Source organism: Gymnoscopelus braueri (genome assembly GCF_963280865.1).
Source record: "Gymnoscopelus braueri genome assembly, chromosome: 20".
Classification (NCBI taxonomy): Eukaryota; Metazoa; Chordata; class Actinopteri; order Myctophiformes; family Myctophidae; genus Gymnoscopelus; species Gymnoscopelus braueri.
The window spans coordinates 31,372,225-31,392,169 of NC_137622.1; the positions used below are offsets into that span (position 1 = coordinate 31,372,225).

Genomic DNA, 19,945 nt, shown 5'->3' on the forward strand with positions numbered 1-19,945 from the left:
GTTACGCATGCGCAAGTCGTGACGTTAGCAGCCAGCTCAGCTGTGGTTCCACAATACTGGTGAATTTGTTGTTTTATCCTTTGGTTATTTATTATCCCTGTACGATAGCAGTGGAGAAATGATAGAATCTGATGCTTTATCGCCCAAAACATGCAGATAATAATAGCGACTTAACATTCTAGTATAGCTTATACTAGACAGCTTATAGCTGTTAGCTTGCTAGCTCTGCTGTAGCATTGGATGCAGTTACTGCATCCAATGCTACAGCAGATCTAGCAAGCTAACAGCAGCTAGCACCTAGCTCGCAGCTAATAATAACAATGAACATTTGAATTAATTGTCTGTGCATGTTTTATTCTTTGTATGGCGTTTTCAGGTGTATTTGAGTGGCTAGTGAGTGTGACCAACTTGCAGTCATATGGTAACTTAACAGCGTTGTGAATGTAACGTGTTGTTAATGGCATTGTGCTGTTTTGTTGAATAATGCAGAGACCCTCGGCATGGACCAGAAGATTCCATATGATGATTACCAGCTCCCAGTGGTGTTCCTGCCTTCCTATGAGAGCCCACCAGCATGGATAGCCCCGCAGGAGGTCTGCATTGCCACCTTGTTTGTCACAGCATAATTACAGTAAAGAAAATGATCATTTATAAATAGATAAAAATCAAATCAACCTAGGAATTTTAAGTGACAGGGGTCCTCGTAATATTATTACATACAATGACAAAGTTATGAATAAAGCACACCAATCAGCTTATCTGTCAGCCTATCAAATAAATAGAAAATAAAGGCCCCCAATTATGATACTCTATGGGACCAGTCCAGACCCCTCCTGTCTGTTTAGTACCACACAGCTTATTAAACAATCTCATATAAGTACTTGCAGTTTTTGGGAGGAACTTGGAAAAAAAGTTTTGAAAAAAAGAGAAGTATGACTAAGTTGCGGAAGCTGTAATTTCTTTTTAACGAACCTTGTGTTGAAATCTTTGTCCAGTAGATCATATCACAACACATGGGTTTAACTGGCAAAAATAATGATCCAAAGTAATAACACAAAATTATAATGAATTAAATGTAACTAAAAAGTGCACAATGCAAGTACCTAACTTAAGCCTAAAGTGCAATCATTCTTTAAGTGCTGCTTGTGTCAAAATAAATGTAAACCTAAAAATGCCATTAGATACAAAATAATGCATCATTTAGAATGTCTTAACTGAAAAAACAAAAATCATGGCAATTTCAAGCCATTCAATTTGTTATTCAACTGTTATCAGTAATGTTTTCTTTGTGCTGCTGTGTGTAGCGAGTGCACCACCCTGACTACAACAATGAGCTCACCCAGTTCCTGCCACGTACCGTCGTACTGAAGAAACCTCCGGGGGCTCAGCTTGGCTTCAACATCCGTGGAGGCAAGGCCTCCCAGCTGGGAATCTTCATATCTAAGGTGTGTATGTATGTAGGACTGTCACGATCATGACAGTTTTACCATTATGCTAAATAATTGCGACTATGCGATCATGTAATAATTGTGACAGGCCTATGTGTATGTTAACCCATTCCATCCGGAGACGCATCTCTGTCATTTTTAGATTTCTTTGGCTATTCAAAAATAGCAGATCTACAAGCTCATAGCGCGCGCTATGAGCTTGTAGATCTGCTATTTTTGGATAGCCAAAGAAATCTAAAAATGACACAGATTATTTCCCGGTCTAGATGGGTTAACCTGGAATCACGATTGTTTTTGTACTTTTTAGACTCAGTATTGTAGCTTCTCGTTCACTGAGTTTTGTTTTGTGTTGGTAGGTGGTTCCAGACTCAGACGCTCACAGGGCTGGGCTGCAAGAGGGAGACCAGGTGCTTTCTGTCAACGAGGTGGATTTTCAGGACATAGAACACTCAAGGGTAAGGGAAAAGTGGTATTACATCCAATAGGATGTCTCCTTAATATGTTGCTTGGTGAATTTGTAACTCACTGACACAGAACACTTTGCCAGAAGAGTGTTGTTTTCTGTAGATTGGGTCCCCATTGAAATTGATGTATTACCTTCATCAAGCATGCTATCGCAGGCATGCAAACTTGTCACTTTGCATCAAAATGATCCATTATGAATCAGAAAAAAATTTATTCATGGAGAACCAGAGTACTCAAGCTAAAGACCGTGTGCCTATCAAAGCGAAAGAGTGATGCGTTTCTGTCTACTCAAAGTGAACCCTTGAACCCATGATTCAGCTATGGCCGCCCCTACGCTGGCTACATATGACAACATAGACTTTCTTCCTGTGCCTGCTGAAAGCAAAAGAGTGAGGCGTTTGGATACGAGTGAATCGACTGTCCGCAAAAGTGGGTCCTATGGTTTACTTTAAGAATGGTGGATGATGGGATTAATTGGTGTTTGTCTTGGAATTGAGGTTAAAAGGACAAGAGCATATGGGATGTTTTCAAGTAAAGACATACTATGCAAACAAGTGCATCCATGAATTACTGGCACATTGCAAAACCACCTTGCACAGGTGGAAGGTCTATATAATAATGGCACAAAGTGTTGCCAGCCATTATATTTTATTGCTCACATCTCACTGGGACGTGCTGGTTAAAGGAGAATTCATGGAGATTTTTTTGTTTTGTTTTGTCGCATTCCTGAGCCAATAATTTGATGACCGGCAGAGTCTCCTAGTATTGCTGTAGGAGACTCAATTGCAGGTTAATTGGGTCTCCTTCCGGAGACTCAGCCGGTCATCAAATTATTGGGCCTTTGGCAATCTTTATAAATACAAAACTGCAAAAATATAACAATTTAAAGTCTTCATAAACAAGGCGGACAATGTGCAGAACACATAATTATTTAATTATGTCTAACAAAAATTTCGGCTGGACTGTTTTCCCCCCCTTTTTTAGGCTGTAGAGATTTTGAAGACTGCTCGAGAAATTCTGATGAGAGTTCGCTTCTTTCCTTATAGTAAGTACTGCATCTCACCTGCTCCACTTAATCAGAATTCAAAGATAATACAAGCTACTGCTGTACATGTAGCCAGGCTGGCTGATCATATTATGTCATATGTGTGTAGTACTCCTGAATTATTTGTATGGGTTCTAAATGTTTGTTTGGCCATGTGTGCTTCCATCAGACTACCAGAGACAGAAAGAGAGGACGGTGCACTAGATGGCAGCAGATCATCCAGAGGGGGAGAGAAAAAAAGACGAAGGGATTTGCCAACCTCAGTGGGTCTGACGTTCTTCAGCGGATAGACTCGTCATGTCCCCTCCACAGACTTTAGCCCTCATTCTGTTTCGACTTAAGGAGGACTGATCTATGACTAAACGGTTCCACTCACAGCTAACATATTTGGGACCATGCACACTTTAGCTTTCTCTCTGACAGAAATAACTAAGCTTGCTCTCCACCACTCTGATATGGATGAAGAGGAGCCATAGATTTCACAACCGCTTTTTGGGCTACAACCGATGATTATTAATATTTTCATAATCAAATTAATCTGTGATGATAATGTAATTAAGGACAAAATGATCGCAACTTATCTGAAAACACGTCTTGAAATTACTTAATGTTAGTCAGTCAATGACATTTTACAATATGGAACAAAGACAAGGGTTCACATTTTGGTGAATTTGTAAATAGCACATTTAAATTATTCACATGATACATCACTAAAGCTATCAATCGATTCAACCCTTGTCTTTTAATAGCGTCAAAACACAAAATCTGTTTATTCCCAAACCCTGACTTTCTCGTCCGTTGTGCATAAAATATATGAATATGCCTGTGTAAATATGAAGCTATGAACTGATTTAAGGGATTTTTAAAGAGCGTTATGATGCAGTAGGGCTCAAGTATTGCCTTACTGTGCAGTAAATAACATTGTTTTATAACAGACTACTGATACTCACACTATTTGTTGTATGAAATGAAAATGTTTTTGATGTGCCAACAGTGAGCGTAATCACTTTGCAGTGTATCGTACAGTATATGTTGTCATTTGAAGTATCTTCACAAGATGTGTAATTAATTTTAAAGTAATTTGAAGCCATGAAATACATGCATCGAAACACCATATTGTCATATGCATCTACTTCTGTCAGCAAGTAAAGATGGCATAACAAAAATGGTTTTGACCCGTGTCATTTGTGTACGTAATCTGATTTAGTGTGAGCCTGCTTGTACAAAACATCTTGAAGCAATGAGTCTATGAACACATCAGTTTATCTGAGTGACAGCTTAAGACCAACAGTACAGTAAGACCGGATGATTTACTGCAGTAATGACAGTAGTTCAACTTGTTGTTCCACTTCGAACCTGGGTTTCTGTAAGGAGTTTCACACTTGCAAGTACAGTAAATCACAGTGATAACTGAAGCATTGAGGTTTATTAAAAAATGTCAATACAAAACAAAGGCTTCAGAAAACAGTTCAACTCCACTGCCAGGGCCCCTATTACTCTGGCTTGACAAACACACTTAAAATGAATAAACCAATGGATATCTTCAATCCAGTATAATGAAAAATGTCCTAAACAAACATGATATGTTCCTTCATTGAGTTCAACAGATCTTTCACTCAGTGCCTACCCTACATGTTACGGCTTACTACACTGAAGTTAAATAATTTCCATACACTACTACTTCTTAAAGGCAGCACACCTTAATAAATACAAACATTGTTGTAAGAACCTTCAGTGACAATCCTGTGTCGAAGACCAAACTAAAAGAGTTGGTTAGTAATCATGAAATATTAACAAGTAAGTTATCTTTTTCTTATATATAAATATACTACACAGTATACGGTCAGTGGCTTACAATGTTAGTAAGTAATGGTAATTTACTGTATGTTCAACAAGAGGCTAGCAATAGCAGCTCATACTTTCTGCTGTCTTAACACACAAATAAATTGAAATAACCTGATGACAGCCTATAGAATTTCCCTGCTTTGCATCTTTTGAGTAGAAATACAAATATCAAGAAAACAGAAGGAATAAATTATTTCAATTCACTCTCACCATACTTTAAATCAGTATGGTGAGAGTCAAATCGGTCAGTCAAATTATTGACTGACCGATGTTCTTGCGTGATAGACATGCTTACTTTTCCTTCCATGCAAGCCTTATTCATTATGTATTTACAATGTATTTACATGGCTACAAATACAAAACAATTCTTTTTAAGTATGCCACAGTCTTCTATACTTGCACAGCAGTGTTGATTTTGTCGACTACCTTTTTTCACTGACGAAATATAAATAAAAACTGAATAAAAACTAAGCTGTGATGACTAAAACTAATATATTGACAATTTTGTCAACAAATAAAAACTAGACTAAAATGTTAGTGAGGGACTAGTGGAGAAGAGATCCAGTAGAACTTAAGGACGCGTTATTTTATGTTTGGTTGCGCTCTGAAAATAGCAGATCTACAAGCTCACAACGCGTCACGCTGCGACATGTGAGCTTGTAGATCGGCTATTTTCAGCATGCAACCAAGTGTAAAATCAGCCATACGACGCCATCAAGGCACCGCCAAAATACATTTTAGTCGACTAAATCAACTGTAGACTTAGTCGACTAAAATCTTATGATATTTAGTCGACAAAAACTAAAACATCAGATGATTAAAATATGATTAAAACGAAAATATGATTAAAACGAAATTCAAAAGACTATGGCTAAAACTAAATAAAAATTTGCTGTCAAAATCAACACTGTTGCACAGTATATAAAGAAAGCGTAGTTATATGGCTAAACACTGGAGAGTTTTAGCTTTGTTCAAGGTTGATTGACCAGAATGGCAACTTGCACTGTGCTCAGTTCCATCTGGAAAATAACCTGCTGTAAACACTTCATTCATTCCCTTGAGCATCCCAAAAGGCACATTGATAGGGAAGGGAAAACCGAATAACCGAAAAAATATTTATGGGGATAGGTTAGATACAACGGATCAGGAGCAAATTCTGTATAGACATGGGACTTAAGCTTTCTGGTGTACTTGTGAGTGTACATACGCGTGCACTCTCTCACACAAAGAGGGGGGGGGGTAGGACCCATACCTACAGCACCTGAACAATTGCATGATTTTATTTTTTAAGTGCTATTTTCACTGCTATTGTATTGACATTTTGTGCCATTGATCTAGTTGCTGCAATGTTGAGGGGCCGAAACACAAGAATCTTAGTCTCTATATGTATCTATAATGGGATTTAACAAAGAATTATGAATCCTAAATATTGAGTAATAGTGCATCCACTAGCTACCTTCATCCCCTCATTGAGCCGCTCAGTTACTGTCCTCATTCTCCTGAACCTCCATCTTTGAAGTCTCGTCCACATTTTCAAGTGAATCTGCTCTCTGCAGTGATAATTCCTCCGGGTCCATCATGGGCAGGGTGTTCTGTTCTGGGAACAGCCAGGGCTTTTGGTCGGGAGAGTTCTGTTCCTTCCACGCAGTATAGTCCTTGCCCGCTGTGTGCACACACTTCATCACCTAGAAAGAGAAGGCCCAGATAGAAAGGGAGGGTCAGAGGTCACACAAGTCAACAAATGGAATCTCACCACGCCTTCATGTTCAGTCAACAAAAGCTGAAGATAAAACTGCACACAAGTGCCGTGTTATCAAGTTATGTGGTCAACGGTTCGGAGGAATCGATCATATCATGTACTGCACTGACACAGTCTGCACAACAGTTCAGGTGTCTTAACTGATGAAATCAAGGGACTGATTAACAAGACAAACTGAGTTAAAGCCAGTACATATAATGTCTTTCGTATTGGTTTTGAAATTATTCCATGGTTTGTGTGTGTGTGTGTGTGTGTGTGTGTGTGTGTGTGTGTGTGTGTGTGTGTGTGTGTGTGTGTGTGTTTGTGGTGTGTTGGGGGGGGGAGGGGTTGTGAAAGCTGTTAATTTATAAATAGGTCACTATTCTTGCTCAGAGGATGGGAGTCACACAATCTCGGTTTCGCACATGTCGATACAATTGCATCTAAATAGTTGCAAGCAATGGAATGGTATGAAACCAGAAGAACAGGTTCTACAAGGGCAGAGAGCGACAGCTTTGTGACACTCCTTTGTTAAGAACCTACCCAGGACAGGCCCCCATGCTGGGTTCCTATGGTAACCATTGTTACTTAAGAGACTTGAAACCCTTGCTTATGCACACACACATACACACTTGTTAGCCACTTTCGTATAAATTGCCCTCACATTCACAAGCAGGAACACAAATGTCCAGCCATGCCATCAAGCACCAGGGAATCGATCATGCTTGTTGAAAAGAGTGGAACAATGCTATCAGTGATGAGTTATGTTACTTACCTTTGGAGCTAAAACTTGAGATGCTTTGTTCACCACCCAGGTGGGAAGAGAACCTGAAGTCAGAAGGTGGGATAAAATTAAAATGCTGCTCTACTTCGCAAATGCTCTTTATACTTTGGTGAAGTGACTGAGGTCAGTGGTTACTGGTTTTGGTCTCACCTTTGGGGTCGGCCTGGGAAAGGTATGTGAAAGAACAGCTGTTAGGTCCTATGGGCTTGATCAAGTAACCTGTTAGAATGGAGATGGCTCTCACAAGGTCCTTACGAGGAGGGTATTTCTGGAATTTTAAACAAAAACAGCTTGTTAGGTTTTTATACACAGTAGTTATAGTCCTTAACTACACAAGCAAGATTAAATATGCCACATGTTTGAGGCATGCAACATGAAGATAAACGGACTGTTTGTAGACAATATAAAACACTGTTATAAGATCAGGGCATGCAGAACATGGTAAGGATAAGGATAATTCCTATAACAGGTCCGTTCATGAAATTCCTTGCGGTCTTGTTTCCAATGAGAGCCTGTGAGCAATTAGGGGTTAAAAGTCTTGCTCAGGGACAAATTTCATTTAATCGACACATTTGCTGGCCTGGCCTGGAATCGTACCTGGGGCAACCAGGGCCTCTGGCTCCCTAGGCGGGCTCACTAACCACTCAGCTATGGCCGCCCCTAATGGTGATAATAGGTTCAGTGACGTGCACCATAGGAATGGTATGTTTGAGATAGAGAGGTTGCTGTGTGCCAGTGACAGGGTGTGACTAACTTACCGGGTGTTTGACAGAGTAGTTAACAATAACGTACTCATCATCCGTCACCTGCCACGAACGCAGCGTAACCACATCTCTGTTCTTGAGAGGTTTCGGACAAATCCCTACAAAGCAAAACAAACAAGTTTAGGACAGTACCAATACGCCTACTACGTCCACATAGCCTACACCTGTAACCCAAAATACAGGTGCATTTTGTTCCAGTATTTACAAAACAAAATATATAAAACTATTCTGCCCACAGCTTGGAAATATGTATTCCCATGTTACAGTACTAGCCTTGGATCAAGGCATAGATGTATTATTATGTATATTTATTGATTCTGACATTTGCAACTACGAAAAGTCAGACTCGATAAAATACATCTATGATAGTCTCGATCCAAGGCTATTACAGTAGGCTACAGTACATCTGTACAGTTTCTTTTTTTTATATTATATTTTTATACGCATTATGTTTTATATTCTACTAGTTATTGGCCAGTAGTGTTCCACACATATGAGAGACAAAACAAAGGAATGTGCAGTGTGATAGGTTGCATCAAATAATGGTGCTCACATGAGTAGTAGCCCACATCAGCATTGGCAGATAGACGGGCGATATCAAAACTCTCCAACATGGTAGGATCCCACTTCTTACGATACTGGGAATCGTGAAGGACGTCGTACATGGTGGCTGCTGACACATCCTTTATTGTCATCTTACACTAAACACACACACACACACACACACACACACACACACACAGGCCAAGATGACACAACATAAGTACTGTGAAACTTGGAAATTAAAGATGATTTCAAAGGTTAAGACAGTGTCTATTTTCTTAAAATGAAGTGCAAAGTAAGTACATCTTATTTATATAGCACGACAGAGAGATCTAACAAAGTGCTCTACAAACAGTGATAAAAACTACATTAAAGCAGTATTAAAGCCGGAAAGGCTGTACAATTTATCTAAAGCAGGACAACACCACAAGCATGGAAATTTTAATCAGGTACCATCAACAAAAGCCAGTTCAAATAGTAGCGTTTTAAGGTTGTTCTTAAAAATGTCCACAGATGCTGCATCTCTCAAAACTTGTGGAAGAGCATTCCAAAGCTTATAGGGGCTACCGCCTGAAAGGCTTTGTCATCTTTTAGTTTGTGTACAAAGTATAGACTTACCTTGATCTTGTGAACTTTAGTTGCTGCTTTGATGACTTGTTTTTGTTGCACCTCGACCCACACTTGCATGTCGTTCTTGTCATACTTCTTGTGCCAGTTTTCTGTGGCCAGGCACTGTCTCCTGAAGTCAGAGAACACCCCATCATCAGGTAGAACACTCCTCGACATCCTTTTTTTTATCTTACAAAGTGGGTCAGATCGGTCCTGTGAAATGAAATGTCCCCTGTGTTAAATAAAATAGCTTATTTAAAATCCTCCAAAAACAACCCTAGAGCCTTGGTCAGTCCTGTGTTTAGGCCTACTGGGTTGAAGAAGCAGCTCTGTAGTAGCAGGCTATGCTCAAGACTAACTTATATACCAACAAATCACCACCGATCCAGTTGAGCAGGATTTTTGTGACTGGATTCCTGTTGCCTCACTGCTCTCTCCTCTACGGCGTGGATCCTCCTCTGCACACTTCCGGACGCGTACAGGTGACAGTGTTGTCAGGTTTTGTGATAGAAACAAGCAACCAGGTCTAGGGAAACAAGCCCAAAACAAGCAACTAGGGCACTTCGGCGATTTATGAGCACTTTAACCCTATATACAGACACACACTGTTCTCAAAGTGGGAACCCGCAACAACCAATATTTACAAGCAACTTCACAGAAAAATAAGCCCAAAGTCGCTTATAATAAATAGACCTGGCAACACTGGTACAGGTGTGCCACGCAGGTGGTAATTTCCCATAGCCCGAAACTGTCGGACGCACTGTGTTGGTTGTCACCAGGCAACCAAACCAACCACACTGCGAATGTCTGTGCCTATCATTATAAAGTTGTTCTGTATTTGTTGTTTTGAGAGAGAGAGAGAGAGAGAGAGAGAGAGAGAGAGAGAGAGAGAGAGAGAGAGAGAGAGAGAGAGAGAGAGAGAGAGAGAGAGAGAGAGAGAGAGAGAGAGAGAGCACTCCTCATGTTTCTTTTCTGACTTGAATGGACTTCAACCTTCATTCAGTGTGATATGAAGCCCAAGGTCAGGTACTGCTGCTCCTTCATTTTATGGTTCACTTGTGATTTTACTTTTAATAATTTCAACAACATGGATATTGTTTATAGTACCAACATGCTGTAGGCCTATAATAGTGTGTATGCCCAAATCAAAATAAAGACAAGTACTGTCAGCTGCAGAGATATTTCCCAAGGTGCCCCACATAGTTTGTCATTTTACTGAGGTTTTGCTAATCTACCTGCTACAATGCAGTTATATATCAGTATCAGGCTTATGAAATAAGCTAATTTGTTATGGGCATAGTAGGCTACGTTTATTTTTTGTATTTAAATGATCTAAGTAGGCTATATCCAAATGTACCATCTATAAAAGAGTGGTCTTGCTCAGTCAAGAGACTTTGACTCAAGACTAGAGCAGCACTGAATAGAGAAAGTCACTATCATAGGCATGAATAATTCCTACTGTAAGCACAATAGCACATTATGCACATAACTTGTCTGTCAGAAGTTTACATGTAAACATCGTCACGCCTTCCATTGATATATTTGTATTGTCACACACCCCATTAGATTACGCCACCATGTCAGTTGAAGGAACTGACATAGCCTAAATATTCTCATGCACTAATGGTTCAAAAGTAAAGGAAATGAGTGGTTAAGAGTTTTGGTGAAATATGTTTATTTTATTCCATGTGATAGGTCTACACTTCTGTGTTTCTTTAACTCTCCTTTTTATACAGCAGATAGTAATAGTACATTATTCACACAAACGTTGCTAAACACGAGTAGACAGCATTTTTCAAATGGACAGACACAATTCAGAATAGCACAGAGCTGAGTATTCAGTCAGTGACGAGTAATAGAAGAGCTGCTAAGGTTAAGACGGTTGTTCGGTGTAATTAAATACTTTACATTTTTTAATCCTTTTTAAAATGTTTACATTTCAAAACAAGCTACAGCAAATGCACAATTGTATTGTGGTGTGATATGGCTAGTTAGTTGGCTTGTGTGTGAGACTGTACGTATGTGCGTCAAAAGACTGGGGTGCAGGGGTTTTTCTCCCTCCTGTGACTGTAAACCGATATAGCGACTAAACACTGCACAAAGGGCGTTTGTAGCAGTGTGATGAGAAAAACACTTTGCCATTAAATGTTGCTTTTAGTTACAGTGTCCAAATGGACACGCAAACAATAAATAAAATAACTAATGTCCAACATGCGTGCCGGTATCTGCAATTTTGTTCCAAGCGTACAATGTTATTCACTTGTTTCGAGTTACAAAATAAATAAAAACATATTAGACCAAACAGTCCTACACAGGCGATAGCAATATAGGCTACTGCAACTTCTCTGCACTTTTTACAGCAAAGGGTGTTAGTAAGCGCCAGCTGTATCCGAGGACACACTCCTATCTACCAGCTTTACAAAACAACTAGTGAAGCCGTGAGCCTGTCTGCAGGCTTCTGTATTCTTTACAATATTGTGGCTTGATTCAGTGCACAACGTTGGTGAACAAACAAGCAAGGCATCTGTGTTCTTAACCTTGTACAAATCCTGCATGATGAGCATGCTGCATGTTCCTGCGATACTGTGATCAACACAACACAAAACATTGATGGGAGGGAAGGAAAAGAAGATGTCCCATGGACCCAAGTGACATGTTACCATTAGTGTGGAGAAAAGCATCAGAACTGGCTTACGCCCCTTATACTTTCAAACACTTAAAACGCCACCTCTCCCCAGACGTGTTAGTTTGCGTGCAGACAATTGAGCAAATTTGCAAAGACAGATGTTATAGTTTTTAAAGTGGGCATAAATAGTTTCAGGTTAGTAGCCATTACAATGGATTTTTGGGATGGGTTCCCTTTGATGAAAATGTATATCCATCTTATTACTGGGTGGTTATACTGTACATCCCTTTGCAGCACCCTCCAGGGTACACCTGCTTTAAAGAAAAAAGAAAAAAAGTTGCAAGTGATGTATATATTGATCTAACTCACTGCAGTAGTCTTTGGCTGTTTGTGCCTCGAGATGTCTTTGAAATAATGTCTAACTTGTGGTCCCATAAACCATCGTCAACAACAAGCTTAGATTTGAGCCTAATGTTCTTGCAACATAGCAAATTCTCTAATAAGAACCCTTTACCTGATCTAAGCATATCAAAAAGGGGAAATATTCAGTAACAGACAGTTTATCCTGCAGATACATAATTTCAATTACCATAGTCCAAACTCTCCATTGGAAGTAAAAAGCAAAACATCAAGGAACTTAGACCTCAACCTTGCAGTCATTTAAATATTCCCAAGCAGTATTACTTTACAACAATAACATGTGTGACAGCACAGAGGCTCCAAACGGTGCAATAACTCAAAGAGCAGTTAGCTATGTCAGTCTGCAATCCTATATAATGCCATGCAGTCTTTTAAACTATTTCCTTAAATTTTTTAAACTTTTAAACCGTCTAATTTATGTTATCCATTCCAGATAACCGGTTTTGATACAGAATAGCACATCCACACGGTTACTTCCGAAAAGTCACTGAGTGGAAAAGGGAAAAGACAGGTCCTCCATCCCAGTGGCAGTGTGCCATGGGTGGAGAGAGTGGCCACTGAGAGACAAGCTGTTGGTGTGGTAGGAGGCAGGTCAGGTGGTAGGGTGTGTGGAGCACTAGCATGAGCAGCTGCTCTCGGTCACAGTCATCTCTGGCTGCTTCTCCAGTTTGATGTCGATCACTGGTAGAACCAAAGTTAAGAAAAAACCCACAAATGATCACATTCATAGACGGTTTCAATGGTCTATTGTTAGGGATCTCAAAGTTTTACTTAACGATTAATTGTCATACAAACAATTGCGATTCGCGTTTAATTGTGTTTTTTGGCATTGAACATTGGAACATGTGAATAGACATTTCCGTTTGCCTTTTAGGCTTTGTAAACAAAACTTGCACAGGGCAGATATGACAAAAAACGTACATATATAAAGAAATGACTGATATATCTAATAATTGTATACTTTATTTTATTTTTTAAATTGCCGATCTGCTATTCCCGCTATTTAAATAAGAAAATTAAAATGTACAAACCCTTTTCAACATGGAAACGATTATTACTATTATGCAAAATAAATGCAATTATCTTAAATAATTGCGATTAGGGCATTAGGCATATCTATTGTTGCTAGCTAATAGACGTGTGAAAACCGTTGACAACACCCGGGCAGCTGTTTACGACAGTGGGAAGAGGTAGACCCAGAGTGGGTAATGAAAACATAAATCTTTTGTGGGCTAGCTAGCTAGCTAGCTGACCAATAGCCGTTTCTCTGACCATTTCCCAGAGCAATGTTTACAAACCGGATGTTCAAACATTTTTCAACATGCTCTATACAACCCAGAACCGTCTATAGTCTATACAGAGATGGAACTTCAGTTGTGGGGCCAATTGATTGCTACCTTATCTTCAAGTTCATCTTGCCTGTAGAACACTAGCAACTGACTTAAATTATAAACTAAAAATAAATCCATATTAAATGATAATAAGGCCACTGGAATCATAATTGCTCAATAGTATACCCATCCATAGTAGCATTTGAAAAGGATACTGTCCTCTTTGCTTTTCTCTGGTGTGCTATCCATTCCAGGCAGGGCAGCAGCTACACGACGGAACAGCTAGCAAACAAAAAGCAAAATGAGACAAACTAGCTAGTTCAACATGCTTACAACAAGTCTCAGTGGAACGTTTACTCTATAGAATCACAATATTGTCAAACAGATTAAAAGATAAAATGACTTAGCTATACAGCATTCTAATAGAATGCTGTATAGCTAAGTCATTAAATGACTTAGCTACAGTATAGCTTAGTAATAATTACTATTCATGTGTTGTTTAACAATAGCAAAGAACAAAACAACAGTAGTTCAGGCAGTGAAATCATAATAAAATCTAATAATAGATTAATGCCGGGATCAGTCTACACAATATTTTTGTCTTTCATGATAGTCACTATGTCAGATTATGCAATCATAGTGTCAAATTCTTGCCTAGACTGGCAACACTACAAGTATGACACTGACCATTGAAGTTTGGGGAAGCACGTCTCCAAACATAACACTCACTCTGAAGAATTGAGAGTCAATCCAAATGAAATCCACATAGATAAGATAATTTTGGGCTGAATTTGTGTAGTCTGATCCCAGCATAATTTGACAATGAAAGTGAAGGCTGCACTGTAAACCTTCAAGATTGCATACATCCAAAATATCATGCAAAACAGATTGACAAGTGGATAAGTTTAGGTGAACGTAGGCAAAATCCAACATGTATGGAAAAAACGAACACAATAGCAGTTAATCTTTGCCTAACATGTGAACCTGATGCTGAAACGTCTAAAAGAAAAAGAAAATAAAGTTGTGTCAATCGGTATGAAGTGTGAGTTCCAGCACAAAGACGGTGTGATAGAAAGAGAGGCGAAAACGGACAAGCGTGGACTTGGGTGGGCGGGCAGACTCGACTAAACTACCCTGAGAGAGCAGAATCTCTACCTGTTTGACATTGTAGCCAGTCTTTGCGCTGGTTTCAATGAACATGACATTCAGTTCCTTAGCTCTCTGCTCGCCCTCCTCCGTGGTGATCTGTCTGCTCAGGTCAAAGCAGGAAGGTGGGAGGGATGGACGAACAGACAGATATGGGAAGAAACATCGCAGAGGAGAGGCCAAAAATAAAAACAAAAACCAATGGAAGAAGAGATGGGGGGGGGGGGGACAGAAACAAAGAGAGAGCTCAACACAGATTTCACTGGTATTGGTGAGAACGAGAGAGAGAAAGAGAGAGATAGGTTAGTTTAATTATACCACGGACAGGAAGACAGACGAGGGGACAGAGAGGGGTCCGCTGTGCCGAGAAAAGATGAAACGGCAGGAAAACAGCTGGGGAGAGATCCCAGTTCACTTGCACACCACAGCCACACTCTGACCCACAGAAAAGAAAAAACTAAAGAAAAAACAACAAAAAGAAACGAAAGACACAACAGTCCAGAAAACACATGTTTGCCTTTGCTAACCTAGCTGACATGACCTAGCTGACATGACCTAGCTGAGATGACCTTTGGTGAAAGCTTTAGGGGCCCATCGACATCTGCCAATCACTGGACACCAACCTGTTTGACGTTATAACCAGCCTTGGCGCTGGTCTCTATGTACATCACATTCAGTTCACGAGCTTTCCTCTCTGCAGCTTCAACAGAAACTTGCCTGCCATGGTCCCAGGTGGGAAGGGGTAGTGTGGTGGCATGGGGTTGGGGGAGAACACACACAAAAAAAATAATAATAATAATTTAAAGTGATGTGGATAGACAGGACCAGGAAAGAAAACATAAAAAACAAACAAAATCTAAATACATGCAGAACAGAAATCTGGTTAAATTATCCCAATGGAAAACTCTGAATTAAACAAGGAAAAATAATATGCTATAAGCTATATGCATTATTCCAAGAGGTGATGAGTCAAAACCAGATGAAATACCCCAAAACACAGAGGGAAGAAACAGGGAACCAGGCGTTGGCAGAGCTCATACAGATAATACAATGTGTTTGTGTAATTCTCAATATATCTTCGAAAAGCAACATCATTCACGGTGAAAATAATCATCTATACCATTCACACATTGAACACACAACCAGCTGACCGCGTACCTTTTGTCGGCCAAGTCCGTTTTGTTTCCGACAAGCATGATGATGACATCACTTCCTCTCTCTGTCCGGACATCATCAATCCATTTTGAAGTTTGCTGGAACGAATTAAGATCTGAGGGAGAGCAGGAAACAAGAGAAATCGGTGTATACATCAACATCCTGTTGTCCTCAAAGACAAATATCCGTTATTATTCTGGCTACAAATAAAGCTGCCACAAGACACTATTAGTCTTTGTTAGAGGTACTCAGAAGAGTACATATGAGCCCTGTGTTAGTAAGCAAAAGTATTCTGTAGCAGAGGCTTGAAGGAGGAAAAAAAGAAGCATCGCAAAGTATTTCAACATCCCTAGTATGTGATGTTGATGTCACAAATGGCAAAAGTGTGCCACGCTATGCTAACAGAGTCCTAGATCTCTACAGATCAGTTAGAGGATGGCCCTGACTCACTGGTGATGTCATAAACCACCACAGCGATGGTAGAGTCGCGGATGTAGCTGGGAATAAGGCTACGGAAACGCTCCTGTCCGGCAGTGTCCCAAAGCTGGAGCCGGACCTGAGGATTGGAAACGGAGAAGAGAGAGACAAGGAGGAGGTGGAGAAAAGGAAAGGAAAGGCAGAACGAGAGAACAGAGAACAGGATAGACATGAAGGAATTGCAAGCCAGGCAGCAGCGGAGAAAATGTACTTTTAGGGAGGAAAAGGGAAAGTCGCTCGAATGCAAACAAGGCCAGGAGATCAGTTTGAAGTTGATGATGTTGTACAAGACAAGACATGCAAAAAGACTCTGTGCTGAAAGGTTATGAAGATGATTAGGAATAATTATTTGCCCGCAATAAGATGACAATGAAGGCATTTTCAGATATTCCTTACAGCCCCACTCTTAAGTCTTAACAGCATTTCTGAAACACAGACCCAGAGCCTGTGATATCTTACAAGGGAAGAAACTGGTTCAAAAGCTAAAAAATAATAATAATACAAAAAGCCTGAAACACAGCGTTCGTTATACTGTCCAGCAGGGTTGCCAGGTTAGTAAAATGCTGTTTCTTTTGCCCTTCCACATACCAAAAGGAAGAAGGGCAAGGAGGCAAAGCAAGGCCATGATACCTACTAGCTATGTCATAAACCACCACAGCAGCAGCAGAATCCCGGATGTAACTGGGGATGAGGCTGCGGAATCGTTCCTGCCCGGCTGTATCCCAGAGCTGCAGCCGAATCTGTGGCCGACCACGCAATGAACGTAGGAACGGGTAGATGTCATGACCCAGCAAATGGATGGAAGGGAAAAAACAAACTTAAAATGAGGATGAAATGGAACCAAAAAGATCACAAGTCTAATGCAATAAATGGTAAAAAATAAAGAGCAACAACACAACATGGAAATGGAGAAATGAAAGCAATTGGAGGCCCCTACGTAGAAGGCATACTAAAAGCATGCTCTAAGTAGACTACGCTAATGAATCAGCACAGAGGCAATGGAAATATTAAATGACCAAATTGCACAGTAAAACAAAAGACAAAGCTTACCGTACGATCTTCTAGGTACATGGTTTTCGACAAAAAGTCAATGCCAATTGTTGCCTGCAAGACAATCATTATTGCTTTTAAGCATTGTTTGCTGCATTATAATGGACACCACATGACTTTTAAAAAAAGCACCAGGGAAATATTTGGATGACAATTTAATTATTGATCACTGGGGTAATATTCAAATTCCCACACACTCATAATCAGTGGGATGTGCATCCCCAGTTCGTTACTGTATGTAATTACATAATGATGCCATCATAACTTCAGAAATGACTTTTTACCTGATAAGTGTTGTCAAAACTGTCATACATAAACCTGGTGATGAGAGATGTCTTCCCAACTGTGTACACAAGAAAGAACAAACAAATATATCCTTATTTTTTCTTTGCCATGCACCCATTATGATATTAATACATAGGACCACAATGGAAAAAGTCCCCAGGACCTTTTTTTGTGTCATCCTTTTAGCCTTAATGTCTGACTGTACCTCGTGCTGTTTAAATTTCGGACTGATAAAGTATTCAATCAATCAATCAATGACTGATGATTATGACTTTGATGATGGTTTAGGATAACTAAAATGGCGCAGTGTTGTTACAGAGAGTAAAGGAGTTTAGTCATGTTCCCATCATTGATGCAATGTGGACTGTCACTGGACTAGTGAACCCACACGCTGAGCTGGCAGATACAGGGTGGAGCCAAAACCTTTGGTGGATGATGGAAGTAGTGGTTTGACTTTTAAATGTGAAAATGTCGTAAGACAGACGTTGTTTCGTTGCTAAATCAACCACGCAGGTACAACACAACAACACCACCACGTCCATGTTGGAAGTTGTATATGTGCCCCCCTGGCTGTAACACAAATGACACTATGTTGTTGGATCATTCATAATAGTGGCCTGATGATCCAACTGGGCTACGTGGCTTTTTTTTGCAGCCAGGATGCAGCTGTAAGGCTGCGGCCACGAAACAAGCTAACTGCTAATACCAATGAAACCATCTAGCTCCTTCTACACTCTCCTAGATGATGTAGCCTCTGTGGTGCTTTGGAAACAACGATGTGTATCAACATCGAGCATTTGATACTGCTTTTAATACTAGCTCACGTTGACTTAACACATTAGTTGAAATGTTGGGTCTATATATCTAGTGGTGATGATGCTGATGCACGGTACAGCATCGGGCCATCCAGGGCAGGGATCAGGACTCTCTATACATCCATTATATGAGAACAAACCAGTCAGCTTATGATGTGAAACATTATTGTCGAGTGGCTTTGATGGACAAAGAGTGAACAGGGGACTGACTTGATGCAAATGTTAGCCTATTTATATATATTTGGTTTTTTTTAAACGGCGAGGTACGTGTTTCTGTGTAGCTTTAGCAGTACGACGTTAGTAGTTAGCCTGCTGGCTAGCCAGTGACATCATCACGAGAGACAACATTTAAAGGCTTTTTAGTTGTTTTTTTCCCCCGTAGCACCAGCCATTCCCCACACTGACAAAAACAATGACTGTTCTGTTTTCAACTGAAATCAATAGTGTCTGTTGATTGTCTTCTTGAATGTCGACCGTTTGATTTCAGTTGAAATAGACGTCATTTTGAGGATCGTAGGGTGGGGAATTAAACCAGATAAATGAAGCCTCATCAAAGAACCAGAACAATCTCTATAAGGTCGTATAGCTCCATACACATGATGAATACATAATATTGACATAATATGAACTACAGCCAACACTGTCTCCTGATATAATAATACACACTATCCCTATACGAGCTAATGGAAGCTAACTAACCCCCCAATGCATAGGGTTTCGCCCAGACCAAGTGAAGAAGGCAGTATTATTATTATTATTATTTACCACTCTGCTCGCCCAAGAAGACCAGTTTGAATTTCCGTAGAGGGTTTCCAAACTCTCCGCCGCCGGTCGTAGTTGACATTTTTTGTCTAGGAATATAAACAAACAGCTAAGCTAAATGATGTCTAGACACTGTAGAGCTGCAGATATAATAGTAGTGGACGTTATTCCTCCTCCCTACTAGCTAGCGCTGTTGTTGGGTGTTGTGTATGGAAAGTGAAATAGCGCCGCAAAGTGGACGGTACCGTGAACTACAGCAGCAGCAGCAGCATGCAAGCAAGTGTTCATTTTGACAGCACATTTTAGATTTTGTTTAGTCCAGGGGTCTTCAACGTTTTCAGGCCAAGGACCCCCTAGCTGAGAGAGAGATGAAGCAGGGACCCCCTAGCTGAGAGAGAGATGAAGCAGGGACCCCCTAGCTGAGAGAGAGATGAAGCAGGGATCCCCATATTGTATAAAATTGTGTTTCAGATTCAACTTTTTTTGTTTACGTGGTCTGCTCTTTTTTCCCTCTACACCTATACCTCTTTGCCAAAAATAGCCGATCTACAAGCTCACAGTCACAATGCGTCACACTTCAGTGCGCAACCAAACATAATATTATGACTTGTCTTTTAGTTCTACTGGATCTCTTCTC

The 19,945-nt window shown here is 40.1% G+C and overlaps 3 protein-coding genes across 4 annotated transcripts; 1 reads left to right on the top strand and 2 right to left on the bottom strand.

Annotated features, from left to right (window-relative positions):
• Window positions 1–4,181, top strand: pdzd11 (PDZ domain containing 11). Its single transcript, XM_080415288.1, has 6 exons — window positions 1–59; window positions 490–593; window positions 1,305–1,445; window positions 1,805–1,903; window positions 2,898–2,958; window positions 3,128–4,181. Exons 2-6 carry the CDS (start codon window positions 501–503, stop codon window positions 3,160–3,162), a joined length of 429 nt encoding a protein of 142 aa, XP_080271414.1. The 5' UTR covers window positions 1–59; window positions 490–500; the 3' UTR covers window positions 3,163–4,181.
• A 186-nt stretch (window positions 4,182–4,367) lies between these two features.
• On the bottom strand, window positions 4,368–9,632 carry stard14 (START domain containing 14). Its single transcript, XM_080415289.1, has 6 exons — window positions 9,251–9,632; window positions 8,643–8,790; window positions 8,084–8,187; window positions 7,476–7,593; window positions 7,317–7,369; window positions 4,368–6,488 (listed from the first exon to the last, which is right to left on the bottom strand). The coding sequence occupies exons 1-6, from the start codon at window positions 9,416–9,418 to the stop codon at window positions 6,282–6,284; spliced, it is 798 nt and encodes a 265-aa protein (XP_080271415.1). The 5' UTR covers window positions 9,419–9,632; the 3' UTR covers window positions 4,368–6,281.
• Window positions 9,633–11,480: 1,848 nt separating this feature from the next.
• rab41 (RAB41, member RAS oncogene family) lies at window positions 11,481–19,500 on the bottom strand. Of its 2 annotated transcripts, XM_080416917.1 has the most exons (8): window positions 19,312–19,500; window positions 17,731–17,789; window positions 17,447–17,500; window positions 17,031–17,136; window positions 15,923–16,034; window positions 15,388–15,481; window positions 13,834–13,900; window positions 11,481–12,968 (listed from the first exon to the last, which is right to left on the bottom strand). In XM_080416917.1, exons 1-8 carry the CDS (start codon window positions 19,388–19,390, stop codon window positions 12,904–12,906), a joined length of 636 nt encoding a protein of 211 aa, XP_080273043.1. In that variant the 5' UTR covers window positions 19,391–19,500; the 3' UTR covers window positions 11,481–12,903. The 2 variants fall into 2 exon arrangements, with proteins under 2 accessions (XP_080273043.1, XP_080273042.1); XM_080416916.1 differs by lacking the exons at window positions 17,031–17,136; window positions 17,447–17,500; window positions 17,731–17,789; window positions 19,312–19,500 and adding an exon at window positions 16,370–16,698.
• Between the last annotated feature and the right edge of the window lie 445 nt (window positions 19,501–19,945).

Bases quoted from the DNA above. Each gene is read 5' to 3' on its own strand.
- rab41 (XM_080416917.1), bottom strand. From the start codon at position 19,390: ATGTCAACTACGACCGGCGGCGGAGAGTTTGGAAACCCTCTACGGAAA. The intron at 17,790-19,311 runs GTAAATAATAAT...TTGTGTACACAG, and splicing joins CTTCTTGGGCGAGCAGAGTG to TTGGGAAGACATCTCTCATC. The intron at 17,501-17,730 runs GTAAAAAGTCAT...ATTGTCTTGCAG, and splicing joins GTTTTGACAACACTTATCAG to GCAACAATTGGCATTGACTT.
- stard14 (XM_080415289.1), bottom strand. From the start codon at position 9,418: ATGTCGAGGAGTGTTCTACCTGATGATGGGGTGTTCTCTGACTTCAGG. The intron at 8,791-9,250 runs GTAAGTCTATAC...GTGTGTGTTTAG, and splicing joins CTAAAGTTCACAAGATCAAG to TGTAAGATGACAATAAAGGA. The intron at 6,489-7,316 runs GTAAGTAACATA...TTCTCTTTCTAG, and splicing joins CTCAAGTTTTAGCTCCAAAG to GTGATGAAGTGTGTGCACAC.
- pdzd11 (XM_080415288.1), top strand. From the start codon at position 501: ATGGACCAGAAGATTCCATATGATGATTACCAGCTCCCAGTGGTGTTC. The intron at 594-1,304 runs GTCTGCATTGCC...TGCTGTGTGTAG, and splicing joins CATGGATAGCCCCGCAGGAG to CGAGTGCACCACCCTGACTA. The intron at 1,446-1,804 runs GTGTGTATGTAT...TTGTGTTGGTAG, and splicing joins TGGGAATCTTCATATCTAAG to GTGGTTCCAGACTCAGACGC.